The 14,742-nt window shown below is 43.0% G+C and overlaps 1 protein-coding gene and 1 long non-coding RNA gene across 9 annotated transcripts in view; one reads left to right on the forward strand and one right to left on the reverse strand.

Annotated features, from left to right (window-relative positions):
• The window catches only part of PHACTR1 (phosphatase and actin regulator 1), a 458,960-nt gene that overhangs the window by 434,762 nt on the left and 9,456 nt on the right, over positions 1-14,742 (reverse strand). For all 7 annotated transcript variants that reach the window (XR_012901644.1, XM_014581425.3, XM_006138762.4 and 4 more), the window contains exon 3: positions 11,426-11,572. Coding sequence is in view for 6 of the 7 variants with exons in the window: in XM_014581425.3 (XP_014436911.1) it covers positions 11,426-11,572 (147 nt within the window). In the remaining variant the exon portion in view is untranslated. The remainder of the gene's footprint in view (positions 1-11,425; positions 11,573-14,742) is intronic.
• Positions 11,536-14,742, forward strand: part of LOC142827174 (uncharacterized) — a 117,979-nt gene continuing 114,772 nt past the window's right edge. For both annotated transcript variants that reach the window (XR_012901647.1, XR_012901648.1), the window contains exon 1: positions 11,536-12,044. This is a non-coding gene — a long non-coding RNA (uncharacterized LOC142827174). The remainder of the gene's footprint in view (positions 12,045-14,742) is intronic.

Here is a 14,742-nt window from a genome sequence, read left to right on the forward strand (position 1 = left end):
AATAAGCTGTTTATCATGCATATAATCATTGCAAACCTCATTAGTACCAAAAGCATAGAAAGTGGGCATTTACAGGCATGCACCCTGGTTTCTTAACAAGAAAAATTCTGCAACATCTTTCAGGAAGCATTGGAACAGCAGTGGACTCTGAAAATCACGTATGGCCCAGACGGCTGTAGGAAATCAAATTTGTGACTCTTGATCCATAGATGTTTGCATGTCATGATTCCTCATGACTCCCAGCACCCATTCTACAGCAATGACATCTCAGCAGTCTCAGTGACCTTTGGATGGAATGACTCATGCCCTCAGAGACAGTGCTACTGGACATGCTCACATGACCCCTCTGATGGAGCGCTACAGGAATGTAGTGAAAGTTGCTTTAAGCTATTTCTACCAATATTTTCAGGGCTTCATATATGTAGTATACCAGGAACTAGTCTTCCAGTTTACTGGTGTGAGGCAGAGACAAAACATGAATTCTGCATGAAAATCTGTAAGTTTGCACCTTTAGTTGCACTCCAAATTAGGTAGGTTTACAAATCAACCGAAGATGCAAATATGCAGGCATACATTTTGCTGATTCAAGTTGTGATAGCAAAGGAGAGGCCATTCACACGAGCCCTTTAACAAGTATATCTCTTAAAGTAATTTTTGTCAAATTCTGTCATTTACACTCATGAGGATTTCCATGGCAGTAATGCCAGGGGAGAGGGTGGAATCCTGGAATACTGTGGCAAAGTAAGTGGAATTTGTTCAGGTAGGAATTCTTGCCTGATATTGCTTCACAAAGAAACAAAAGTGAATACGTGTTGTACTCCATCTCCTCATAAGGCCCTTGCTTGGGCATGATTTTAGCTACTTCATTGTTCTCATGAAACCCAATCTCCCTAAGATTACAGTTACAGTAGTTTTAAAAACATAAATAGGTCCTTTATGTTACTTCTTTTCTCATTTCTAATCTGCTAGCACCCTGAATCCAGGGTACTTTAAATTCCTATATAATATTTGGAGATTATACATATTACTACATCCCAAAAGAGGCCATGTAATAACATTTTAAATAGTTAGGAGCTGATTAATTGGGCTAGTGGTCTAACAATATTAAAGGGTGGACAGAGGGTAAATTCAAAATTAAGACTTCAGACAAGGTTTTCAAATTAAGTGATAAACTTTAGAAAAAATTAAAAATTAGTGGGATGCAGATTTCCTCAGGAAAATGCAATAATTTCATCCAGCCTTAAACAGTACAATTTATTTTGCAGAATGAAATGAGAAGTACCTCAAAGTAATTACTAAAGCTTGTTCCTTGACCCCTACAGACAATGATATCCTATACTTCTGTATAATTCAATGTGAAGGGGGCTAGCATGGGAAAAGCCTGTCCTGACAATGGAAAAAGAAAAAAAAGTACATCAACTTAGCCTTGGAAAAAACCATCATTCATAGTGCCCTTCCAAGTAACCTTCAAAATGACAAAAAATAGCTCTTGGGTCAAAAAAAGAGAATAAGAATGACTAAGCGAGTTTAGGACACTCACTTAGGGTATGTCTACACTGCATTTCTCTTTCAAAAGAGGAATGCAAATGTAGATGAATGAAATTGCAAATGAAGCATGGATTTGAATTTCCCATGTTTCATTTGCATAATCGCATCCGGGCGCTATTTCGAAATACCCTATTTTGAAAAAGAAACGCAGTTTAGATACGATTATTTCGAAAGAAAACCCTTCTTTCGAAATTACCCTTTCTCCTTATAAAATGAGGTTTAAGGGTTATTTCCAAAGAAGGGTTTTCTTTCGAAATAACCGCGTCTAGACAGCATTTCTTTTTTTGAAATAGGATATTTCGAAAAAGCAGCCGGACGCAATTATGCAAATGAAGCACAGGAAATTCAAATCTGTGCTTCTTTTGCAATTTCGCTCAGCTGCATTTGCATTCCTCTCTCGAAAGAGGAATGCAGTGTAGACATAACATTAGAATGTAGGAGACCCAGGCTATACTCCCTGCTCTAATGACTAATTATTTAGAGAAAGCAGAACAGATTCAACAAGAGAAGCCAACACCAGAGGGGCCCAGTGATTAGGGCACTCATCCCCTGTGTTGGCAACACAAGTTAAAATCCCTTCTTCACATCTGGCAAAGGGGAAAAATTGAATCCAGGTTCCCAACAACTCAGGGGAACACCATAATGACTACACTAAGGGTGCGTCTAAACTACACCCCTCTGCTGACAGAGGGATGTAGATTAGGCACATTGCTATTGCAAATGAAGCAGGACTTTAAATATCCCGCACTTCATTTGAATAGAAATGGCCGCCGCTTTTTGCTGATGCGGCACTTTGCTGGCAAAAAGCAGCTGTCTAGAAAGGGATCAGTCGACAAGGAAAGCCTTTTCCGACCAATCTCTTATGCCTCGTGCAATGAGGTTTACAGGATCGGTCAGAAAAGGCTTTCCTTGTCGACTGGTCCCCGTATAGATTGCCGCTTTTTGCCAGCAAAGTGCCACGTCGGCAAAAAGCGACAGCCATTTCTATTCAAATGAAGTGCGGGATATTTAAATCCCCGCTTCATGTGCAATAGCGATGTGCCTAATCTACATCCCTCTGTCAGCAGAGGGGTGTAGTTTAGACATACTCTCACTGTCATAAGGAGACTGCCACTACTCTTCTCCTGGTTAAAAGTTATGAGGCAAGATTTTCCTTCTCCCAACTTTCTGTGAATCTAGTTGTTTAAAAAAATGTCTCCAAACAAAACATTTCAGGTAAAATGGCATCCAAAATAAATATTTTGCCAAGTTTTGGGGGTCTAAACAGTTCTGTGTGATTTTTTCCAGAACTGCCAGAGAACCAAAAATAATCAGTTATTTACCCTACTCTGTGTAAAAGATGCTACTGCGTGTGAAAACATAAGGTCCTTTTTATTTCAACTGAAGAAGGATTGAAACCTTATTCAGTATAAAGTTGCCAGACACTCAGGGTATGTCTAGACTTCAGAGTTTTTTTGATATTCTGGGAGGTATCCCGGAAAAACTCTGCCGCATCCAGGGAACATGTCCACTTTTTCATAACAATTTCCAAAAAAGCGGATGCGTTCTTTCTGAATCCCCGTATGCCTCATTTTAGGAGGTTTTTCCCACATTTGGCCCCAGGTAGATGGGCCAAATGTTGGAAAAACCTCTTCCAAAAAAACAAGCAGAAAAAGTATGCTAATTGCAAATCGCAATTTGCGTATCTTTTTCTGAACCAGCCCCCCCCGCAGTGTAGACATATCCTCACTGATATTTCACTTACTCTCCCAACTCCAACAGTACACCACAGAAATAGCTTCTTTTAAGCATTTTCTGGCTCTTTTAGCCATTCGACATCCTCCACCATATCTTTATCTCTCCCTCACCCATCCCTGCAAATTCTAAATTAATGCTGCTTGAAGCAGCATTAACTTATGTGCACTTTTCTGTGTGAGTTTTCTGTATGAGTTAAACAGTGTTTCAATAGTAGCACCTATTAACTCCACATATTTCTGCAGAGACAACACCCCGTTTTTCTTGCAGTTGGTAATATGTATTTGGCAAAACTATCTATTTTGGGTGCCATTTTATTGCATTTTTTAATATCATGTATAAGATGACTTAGGCTTTCTCCCAGCAAAAGGATTCTATAGCATTTTCAAATGTAAATTTCTGCTTTCTTATGCACCTGCACACATTCTATGGGAACATATGGCCCCACATAAAGCAAAAAGCCAGATATTTCACAATGAAAGAGAGGCTATGTTTACACTACAGAGTTTTTTTGGAAAAACAGCCATTTTTCTGAAAAACTTCACTTATGTCTGCATTGTAATCATGTTCCTTCAAAAATAACTGAAAGAACAGAAGGTTTTTTCCGACATTGGTAAACCTCTTTCTACGAGGAAAAAGCCTTTTTTCTGAAAGACCTCTTACAGAAAAAGACATGTGTAGCCAGGGAAGAGGGAGTTCTTTTGAAAGAAGAGGAAAGAGGAAAAAATACAGGTGTCCTGGTGGCCACTGCGTTCATAGTAATCACAGCTTACATGCGAGATAGCGTCCATTTAGTGTGGATGCTATCTTTCGAAAAAGCAGATCGCTTTTTCGATGCACTTTGGCAGTGTGGACGCTCTCTTTTGGAAGTTTTTTCAGGAGATCTCTTCTGGAAAAGCTTCTTCTGAAAGAAGCCTGCAGTCTAGACGTAGCCAGACAGAAAAGCTGTGTGTTTCTTCTTCTGAGGTCATAGCAGTGGGTGTCAGGGCCGGACCGAGCCATTCCGGCGCCCCAGGCAGACAGTTTAATGGCACCCCGGGTTGGGGGAGGGCGCATGTGCGGCCCGGGCGCATGCATGGCCCCGCCCCCGCACCGGCGTGTGGGGGAGGGTGCATGCACGGCCCCGCCCAGCGAGTGGGGGAGGGCGTGTGGAGCTGGCGGTGGCAGGACATGTGCCCGGCCTGGCCCAACCCAGCTACTGCCACTGCTGTGCAGCCCGGGGCTGCCCGGGGCAAGCTGAGCCTCGCTGTGCAGGGCCCCACGGCTACAGGGGGAAGGGTGCTGCTGGCCAGTGCTGCAGGGGTTAACGCGGCCCCCACTCCGGGTGACCACTGCAGGGTGGCCACTGAAAGCTGCTGCAGCCCATGATCTGGGAGTCAGGCACCCCCCCATAGGTTGGTGCCCCGGGCAGCTGCCCGGCTAGCCCATGCCTTAATCTGGCCCTGGTGGGTGTAAATGGTGTAGTTCAATGGAAGTCAATAGAGCTATGCTGCTTTACACCAACTGAGGATTTTGCCCCCAATTTGAGATTACTGACTAATTTAAGTATACTTTCATCTGGACAGACTTTCAGGGCTGATCCAGTTTATATTACATTCCATGGGCCTCCAGTAAATCACAACTATAGAGGATAATCATGGCTTTTGGGAGGGATCGTTCCTCTCTGGTGACCATTCACTCACCTAAGCAAGTGTACTGCCCTGCTACCTTTTTCAAAGTATGGTTCCTTCCCTCTGATAAGACATTACTCCCAGAAAAGCAAACAAATCTGAGTGGCAAATGACATTGGATGACTTCCTTGAACAAGCTCAGAAAGTCTCCATAGCAGCCTGACATGATAATGACTTCTTCTAAATGTCAATCAGCCTGTGAACAACAACTTTCAGTAGCTGACATATCCATTTCATCCATGCAAATGTCATATATGATGCTATTGACCTTTATCTAGCTACTTATAGATGGACAGGTATGGATCAATTGTTCGTAAGCAGGTCTACTTGAATGTTCCAATAAAGAGATCAACTACTACCTGATTAGTTATCACCCACATATCTACTACCTCTCCAATTTACTGGATTTACAATAAGATTTCATAGGGCTAAAAAATAAATGTCTTATCAGACAAGAAAAATAACACCCTCTGCCTTAGATCATTAAGTATAAGTCACTAAATGGTCTGTCCCCTTCTCAGTAATCGGATATGATAATTCTTCCAGCCATGAAACTCTCTGCTTCTCATATGATTCCATCATTTGACATTTTTAAGTTATTGTCTTTTATCAAATACTTAACAACTGAACAGGTCAGCATGTAGGGTGAAAAGTGGAGATGGCATAGATATAAGGGGAAAAGACACTTTGGCTACGTCTACACTGGCCCCCAATTCCAGAAAAGTCATGCAAAGCAGGTAAGTCAGAATAGGGAAATCCGCGGGGGATTTAAATATCCCCCGCGGATTTAAATAAACATGTCCGCCGCTTTTTTTCCGGCTTGGGGAAAAGCCGGAAAAAAGCGTCTAGACTGGCGCGATCCTCCGGAATAAAGCCCTTTTCCAGAGGATCTCTTATTCAAGTAGGATAAGAGATCCTCTGGAAAAGGGCTTTATTCCAGAAGATCGTGCCAGTCTAGACGCTTTTTTCCGGCTTTTCCCCAAGCCGGAAAAAAAGCGGCGGACATGTTTATTTAAATCCGCGGGGGATATTTAAATCCCCCGTGGATTTCCCTATTCTGACTTACCTGCTTTGCATGACTTTTCCGGAATTTGGGGCCAGTGTAGACGTAGCCTTTATGTGTTTAGCCAGTCCTAACAAATGTAGGCATGAATTTTCAGGAGCAGTGATTTTGTGTCCTTTAATTATGGATGCCCAAATGGAGACCTTGAAAGGGCCTGAATTTCATAGGGCAGATGCTGAGAACTTCACTCCTTGAAGGTATTTTCCGTATCCCAGAAACTAATGCACCCAAATCACTAGCCATTTTAAAAAGTCAGCCCTTTATATGAAAAAAATAAATAAAATGAGAACACATTCTTGTAATGTGAAGCTAAGGTCCTTGTGTTGTCAGTTTTAGTTTTCAGATTTAGCATTTATTTGCACATGGACTCACACAGTAGCAGATAGGCAAAAAAGCATTTTGTATCCATCAATAGTTTTATAATGTTCTGTGGCTACATCCATTGTGGCACAGGAGACAATTGAAGTCCTCTGAGAAATATTATCTTCTTGATATGAATACGAAACTAAGATTGCTAGGACTGGCATGTACATATCAGTAGGGAAAATAGTCCTCTCAGTTTGGAAAATAGCTTTGTTTCTTTTTAATCAATCCAAGAAACACTGAATAAGATATATGGTAGAGTCTTCTAACTGAATAGTGTTTGGAAATTCAGAGTAGGGAATATTTATAATATTATAATTGTTCAGTATTTGAAAACACATAAAAACCCAAATACTTATTTGAAAACTAATTAAACAAAGCAATATGAAAAATAAACTCTGAATATAATCTGATTGGCTGGGCAGATAAAGTTTGCCTTGCTTAATTGTTTATAAATTGTTTTTGAGAAACATACCAACTCATTGCTATACTCAAATTACATAGCTGGTTGTGTGTATGCAATCTGGCAACAATACAGATAACAGCAGTAATGGTATAATTATAACTTGCAGCTGAAGTAGAAAAATAAGACTGTTTGCTGTTAACCAGTAGTTGCCATTAATTTTAATCATAGAGACATGTAACACTAGCTCCATCTGCATATAGATAATAATAATGTATTTAAAGTTCAAATAAAGCAAAACAGCAGCATGCTGCATCCTGTCCCAGAGAGTATCCTGGAACAAGACAATGAGTGGATCAAAGGGGGATGCAGCTTCGCTTGTAGCAGCTGGCAGGAAAAACGCTATAGACTCGGTTTCAGCAGCAGGAGTATATACATGAAATGCATTAAATGGAAGGTAAATTGTAGGCATGTAGAGAAGAGGGGATGTATCAGTTTAGTCCTGACAGCACCACTGAGTAGAGGATATGACATTCCTTCCTCATTTCCACCTCATTTCCCCTCCCCACATACATGGGCAGAGTTATATATGTACTTGCACAGAAATACACAGACATAGAGGAAAACACAAAAGATACAAAGCACACACAGGGTGTTACTTGAAACAATGAGTCATTTCAGAGTCCATTTTTACTGGTAGCATACACACATTCAGCACCACCAGGAATGAACAGCTCCTTGTATTCATGTGTGCTCTGGAGTCTTTCCCTGACCCTAAACCTCTCAGCTCTAGACTAGTGCAATAATTAAATTTTAAATAAGAGAAAAGTGATAGCTAGTAGTTTCACAAGAAACAGTATTAGCAATGGACACATAAAGAGGAGAGATCCAGAATGAGGAATCTATTTCCAGACAGAATCCAAATAGGCTTTATCCAGCATACAGTAAGTGTTTCTACTTTCTGTTTGAAACCAGAGAGCAAAGCTCTTACATGAATAAGCAATAAGTGTCCAAAGTAAAGATTAATTGGGGGCCGGCTATGAATTAAGTGTTCTTGCTTAATTATACTTATGTTTCATGCCAGCTACACATAAAATAATTTATCTGGGATACCTATTGTATCAATACTTCCTAAAAATATAGAATATTCAAAGTAATTCTTAATAAATAGGCACAAGGTTTGTTTTCTAATCCTAAAATTCAGTAGACAAGTTCAGAATATTTTTGCTACAATTACATGAACATAAAATGATACAAACACGCTATTTCTTATAAACAACAGGTTTTTAAAATCTAACTCTATACCATACCACATAATCTGATCTAGCAGTTTAAACCATCTTAAAAATAAAAACGGGCTTTTTTGGAATATGGGTCCCTCTTAAATTAAGGGCCTTTCATTTATGCATTCTTGGAAAGCAGTCTCAAAAATAAAACCAAAAGCTCAACAATGCAACTTATATCACTGGCACATTTCACTGGGTTACTTCACTAAACTTAAACACTGGTTGCTAAGCAATTTCATTTTTTTTAAACTCAAACTACCTAATGCCAGATGGATTAATGAAAATATCCACTCATACTGGTTTACACAGTTTTATTCTGTTTCTTCACAAACCATTCCAGTGGTATTTCTTTGGATTACTCCCTTTAAATGAAGTCCATTTCTGAGAGTCCAGAAGTGGAGCTTTAAGCACATAACTTAAAAGGTGAACTAAATGTACTTATCAAATTTTCATAGGAATTCCAGGGGAAAAAAAAAGGAATCTAAAGAGTGGCATTCCACCTGACCTTCTGGAACTTATTGCCGTAAAGGCAGCAAGTCCAGCTCAGTGTAGAAATGTGAGGTACTAGGTAACCTCAAAGTACTCTCCCCTCAAAGGACATTTCATATATAACTGAAAGGCATAATGTCATCTGTGACAGTGAAAGCCAACATGGAATTTCTTTCAGCAATCAAGTAACCATGCACAGCCTCTTTTCATTTACACCTCGTCACTTCCTACACACCACCAATCCCGCCCCCACACCTCTTCTCTGTTTTCACTTTCAGTTCCTTAAAATCAGTGCCACTTTCTGGCATAATTTTCCAATTCCTCCCCTGAAGTGTCATCCAGCCAACCTGAAGCTTTATTCAATCATTAAAAAAAAAGCCCTAATCATGACCAGAAAGGAATAATCGCACAGTGAACAATGTAATCAACCAGTCACAGTCAATGTTAAACACAACCTGCATATTACCATTTACCAAAGGTGTAATTATAGTGAGGACAAAGGGGATGAATCTCCCCCCCACCCCACCAGCTTTCAGTCTGGAGAAGAAAACAACATCTTTGTCACCTCCAATTGCAACCTGCTGAACGGGATGGGAGAGACTGAACCATAGCAAACAGGCGTACTCAATCAAACGCTCTTCCCCTCTGTGGGCCTGCAATGAGCTGCTGAATTGAGGGGTTTAGCTGAAGGGGTAAGTTGCATTGTAGGATCCCTGCCAGTAGGGTCAGTTGGTACCGTGGTGGGATAGTCAGGAGACTGCAGCTGTTATTCCTCACTAAACTTATTTCAGTTTCCTCCCTTCTATACCAGGGGAGGCTGGCCAGGTAGGGAAATAAACTGAGTTACCAGCCAGAAGCAGCTGTCTCCTCCTTCTCCCATTTTTGAGAGCAGGTAAAGAGAGAATTACCAGAGGCAGGAGTCCTTGAAGAGGGAAATGGTTCAGTGGAGACAGAAGAGGAATAGGCCTTAGGGAAGGCAGGAGTAAGGTGAAAGGGGACCTGGGAGGGAAGAGATATAATGTTGTAGGGACTTAGAGGACAGAGTGACAGAAAGATGACAGGTCAAAAGGGAGCTGGTGGGCAGCTCTGGAGGCAGTGTCTATGGGGGAAAGGAGGAGATGAGGGATGGAAGCAGAAAGAAGAGGGGTGAATTTAGGGAGCTGGAGGGATAAGAAAAGACTTGGAAGAGGTAGAACAAATAGGAAGGATGTGACACACGGAGGTGCAGAGAATGGAAATGTCAGGGTGATTTTGAGAAAGCAGGGGATTTTGTGAGACAGAGAGAGTGGGAAGGATAGAGATGTAAGTTTCAGACTAATCTTGGGGCACAGGAAGAAAAACTGAAGGAATTATTAGTGGCACAATGGGAATTATTTCAGTGGAGAGGTGAATGGATTTGGGTAGAAGAGAAGACTGGTGAGAAGGCGGATAGAAAAGTAGTTTGACAGGGAAGAACAAGAATGATGGTCTATGAGAAAGGAATTGATTACTAAGAGCTGAGGAAAGGAAGAATAGAATGAAGAGCTAATAGTGGGCAACCTGAGGCCCATGGACCGCATGTGGTTCCTTAAGATAAGCGGCTGGTGGGCATCAGACAGGTTTTAAGTGCAGGTACAGCTGCCCACAGCTCCCGTTGGCTGTGGTTCACCATTCCCAGCCAGTGGAAACTGTGGGAAGTTGTGTGGGCCAAAGGGACTTGTTGGCCACCACTCCCCACAACCCCCATTGGCTAGGAATAGCAAACCGTGGCCAAGGGGAGCGGACAACAGCTGTATCTGTGGATGCAAGGTAAACAATCTCTCTGGTGGCCTGCCAGCAGCTTACCCTGATGAGCGACATGTGGCCCACAGGCCACAGGTTGCCCACCACTGATGAAGAGTTGGCAGAGAGGGAGATGTAGGAATGGAATGAGAGTGTATTATTGGAGAGGCTAGACAGAGAATTAAGGGCTAGAGGGAAAGGAGAATGAGAGTTTGCAGGGAGAGGGAGGTGAGAAGGAAAATGGGGACAGAGAAGAGGAGTGTGAGACTGGGGGCAAAGGGAGTTGGTGCATAGTTGGGGGAAGGAGGAGCATAGGAATAGGAAAAGGAATGTTTGGGGAAAGGAAAGGAAGAATGAGGGATGTGGAGCTATTTGATAGAGAGAGCAGACAGAGGGCTTCTGGGGTAGCAAGTAGCTTAGAGGCAGAGGGTAGGGAGCCTAAGTAGTTTGATAAGCAAAGTGAGACATTTGAAGAGAAAATAAGGAGCATAGAGGGGGAAAAGAAGGCTTTGAGGAAAGAGCAGAGAAATAAGATCTTTGGGGGAAAAGAAAGAAAGAAGGAAGAGTCTGATGGAAGAAAAAGGCATGAAAAGAGGAGGCCCTGGAAAGCAGGAAAGGGGATGGATGGAAGAAATGTTTGGGGAGAGTTAGGTATCTAGAGACCAATGGGGAAAGATGAGAGAGAGCTGAGGAAAAATATAAAATAGGAGACTGTGATATTGTGTGGGTCTCTTTCAACTCGCCCTCAAAATAACTTTGGAGGTGAAATGACTCCACTTCTTGGGTAGTCGGTGACAGGAACTGAAGGCTGCCACCACCACCACGTCTTAGTCCTCCTTTTCTGTCCAGGCATGCTGCACCCCCGCCTCCTCCCGCCGGTTCATTTTGTATGGCACCGGTGTCTTCCTGCTGGGGAGGGGAGACATGCTTGCGTGACCGTGACAGGGCTGCACCTACCTTCAGCAGCGCCCTGCACCCAGCAGACACAAAGAGGCAGAGAGCAGCAGCAGCAGGCGGCAGGGAGTGTGGGAAGGGGGTGGCAGGGAAGGGCTCTGTGTCTGTGTCTGTGTCTGTGTCTGTGTGTGTGTGGGGGGGGGGTCGCTCTTACCTCTCGCAAGATTGAAGGAGATCCTGGCCTCTGCGAGGTAAGGGGTGTCACTCTTGGACCTGACTCTGCGGATGGGTCTCCGGTCTATGTCCTCCTCCGACGATGCCGCCATTAATGTGGGGACGGTGAGCAGGGTGGCCCGGCGCGCTGAGGAGGGAGAAAGGAGAGAGGGTTGGTTGGGGTGGGCAGGAGGAGGCGCGCACACAGGCGGGGGAGGGGGAGACGAGGAAGGGGAAAGGGAGGAAGGGGGAGAGGGAGGGAAAACCCGTTCAGGATCTGCGGACGGGAGCAGAGACGCTGCCCTGTCAAGCCCCGGCGCAGGCTGCGGGGCAGGGCCAGGGTCACCCAGCGGGGCTCAGGCAGGCGCCGCGCGGCTCCGCCCTCCGCAGCGGGCAGGGCAGCGTCCCACCAGCGCTGGAGCAGCCAGCAGCTCCTGGCTGGCGAGTGGCACGGCCTGGGGGGACCGGCAGGGAGCCGCCTGATTGCGAGCTGGGCGTGACGGAAGTGTCTGCCCCGGGGCTGCTGGTGCAGCTGCGGGGGCGGCGAGGACACAGGACAGGTGACCGGAGAGCGGCTGCAGCCCGGGCTTCCACCTTCCCCTGTCACCGCGTCCTAATAGGTAAGCTCGTGCCACGCAGTCCTCAGTTTAAAAAACAACCCCCAAACAAATCACAACTTTGGACCCCGTTTCCTAGAAGAGGGGAGAGAAAAAGCAGGAGGATGAGGACCAACCACAGCGGGCACCAGCACCGGTTGCGGGAGGAGTTGAAAACTTTTGGCCATAATGGAGGGTGTGCAAATCTCCTTGGAAGTTCCGTTTACAAGGTCAGATTTGAGGAATATCACACACCCTCTTCATTATTAGAGAAAGGCCGCCCCACCACTGAACTGTTGGACTCCCCAACCTCCATGTATGCATACACTTTCCTTTCTGTGGGCAAGCATAGGTAATATATTTTTAAAGCACCTAAGTGTTCTAGAAGACCCAGTTTCATTTATCAAAGTGACTTAGGCCCTGAGCCTCAACATTATTTAGGGATCTAACTCCCACAGCAATCAAAGGGGGTTAGATACTTAAATACATTTGGGGATATGGGTTTTAGAAGCCTAACTTTTGGGCTCTAAGTCGTTCTGGCACTTGTGAACATTTTGTTTGGTATCTATAAAGTATAAATTCTCTTAGCCATATTTTAGAGACAAAAATGGTTTTGTGGTCTCCATGGCTTTAGGCAAGCATCTGTGCTCCAGTGCTCCAGGTGCAAAATAAAGAAACTACTTCCTGTCTCCTACCCTTTTCTGTCTTGTCAGTTTAAATAGTGACCTTCCTGGCAGAGACTGACTCAAGCTGTATGGCACACTGGGACTCCAATCTTAGTTGGAATCTCTAGGGCTATGTCTAGACTGCAAGCCTCTTTCGAAAGAGCCTCTTTCGAAAGAGAGCGTCTAGACTGCACGTTGAACTTTCGAAAAAGCGGCTTGCTTTTTCGAAAGAAAGCATCCAGTGAGTCTGGATGCTCTCTTTCGAAGAAGCCCTATTTACATTGAAGAACGCCTTCTTTCGAAAGAGGAACTTTCGAAAGATGGCGTTCTTCCTCGTGAAATGAGGTTTACCTCCATCGAAAGAAAAGCCGCGTTCTTTCGATTTAATTTCGAAAGAACGCGGCTTGAGTCTGGACGCAGGTGAGGTTTTTTCGAAAAACCCCCTGAGTCTGGACACAGCCTATGTGGTACTGTTAAATAAAATAATAATAAATGCTAACTTATGAAAGATCAACGGAACAGTAGACTATACACATGTTCTCCCATAAATAGTAATAGTGATGAGAAATATGAAAGGTGAGTGAATTCAGCAGAGCTGAATTGTGTTACAGTGGGTATTAACATGGTTATTATATGTGTTAATTATTGTATCAGTTCATTCAAATCGATCTATCTTTCCTCAGAGAAAACAGCTGAGCTACTTGTGGGCAGTAAGTTGTTCACATCGCTAAATTATTTTATTCTGAATTAGTCATTGTTATGTCTGATGAAACAAAAACTTACTTTCCAGTTACATTTTAAGTGTCCTCTCATCTCTTCAAAAACAATGAGGTAGGATAAGGATAGTTTATGTCATTTAACAAATAGTGTTGGTTAGCTTCCTTGTTCCAGGCATTCCTTTTATGGACCAGAATGCATAGGAATTTTAAAATAGAGATGAGCTTGTAGCAGAAGTTCAGATCTGAAACTCACCTACTACTACATTTTTGGGAAGTGTGAACCTCGTTTTTGTGGCTCAGGGCAACCTATGTAATTGGCTAAAAACAAAACCCAAGTCTGAAGTTATGAAAATCAGAGCCAGATACAAACTTTCATGGCTTGTACCCATCTGTCATTCTAAAAAATGATCTTTGTGACAGCAATCCTAAAAGATGTCAGGGTAGCAGTAGCTCTGTGGGCAACCATTTTGACTTTAGTAGGGTTAAATTAATTTAGAATAGTTCCTTTACTTATCCCCTGAAAATTCAAACTGCTCTTGTCCATTACACTACTTTGAATATGCTGAATCATGTTGCATACTTTTATATGGTTGTAGACCTGGATATAGACAAGACAGTGTTTTCTTTCTCTTTGTATTTGAAATCTGCTCTTAACTCTAATACCTTCATAAATGTTGATACAGAACTTTAATATTTCTGGACTAGTTTAGTGGTGTCATCTAACAGTGCTTGCAATCATATTATCTAAGGCCAGATCTACACTATGGGGGAAGAGTGCATTAAGATACACAACTCCAACTATGCTAATTTCATAGCTGGAGTTGTACCTTAATTCAAATTTCTGCACCATCTCCACAACAGGAACAAACACTCCCATTGGCTTCCCTTACTCCTCATGAGAAGCAGGAATACCAGAGTTGACAGGGGCATTCTCTGAGTTTGATTTAGCAGTGTCAAACTTCCACATAGCAAAGACAAGCCCTTAGACTGTGATCCTATTGACTCTCACTATCCTCTCACCGAGAAGAGGTGAGTTAGAATATCTTTTATTAGACCAACTTTTGCTGGTGAAAGAGACACCTTATGTCTCTAATATCCTATGATCAACAGAGGAAGAACAACACTCCCAATAGCTAATCTGGGATAGCCCTAGTCAGTGTTTGAATCAGAGTCCTCAAAAGAAAACTCTGCTGATACAGGTTGCAGTGCTGGTGTCTCTGTAGGTGGCAATCTCACTATTCTTTCTTAACCATTGTTTATCAGGTTCGTGGGAACGAAGAGATACCCTTGTGTGCATTTTCATTATTATACCATCTTTAATTACATAATCACATATGG

This window comes from Pelodiscus sinensis, chromosome 2, assembly GCF_049634645.1.
Source record: "Pelodiscus sinensis isolate JC-2024 chromosome 2, ASM4963464v1, whole genome shotgun sequence".
Classification (NCBI taxonomy): Eukaryota; Metazoa; Chordata; order Testudines; family Trionychidae; genus Pelodiscus; species Pelodiscus sinensis.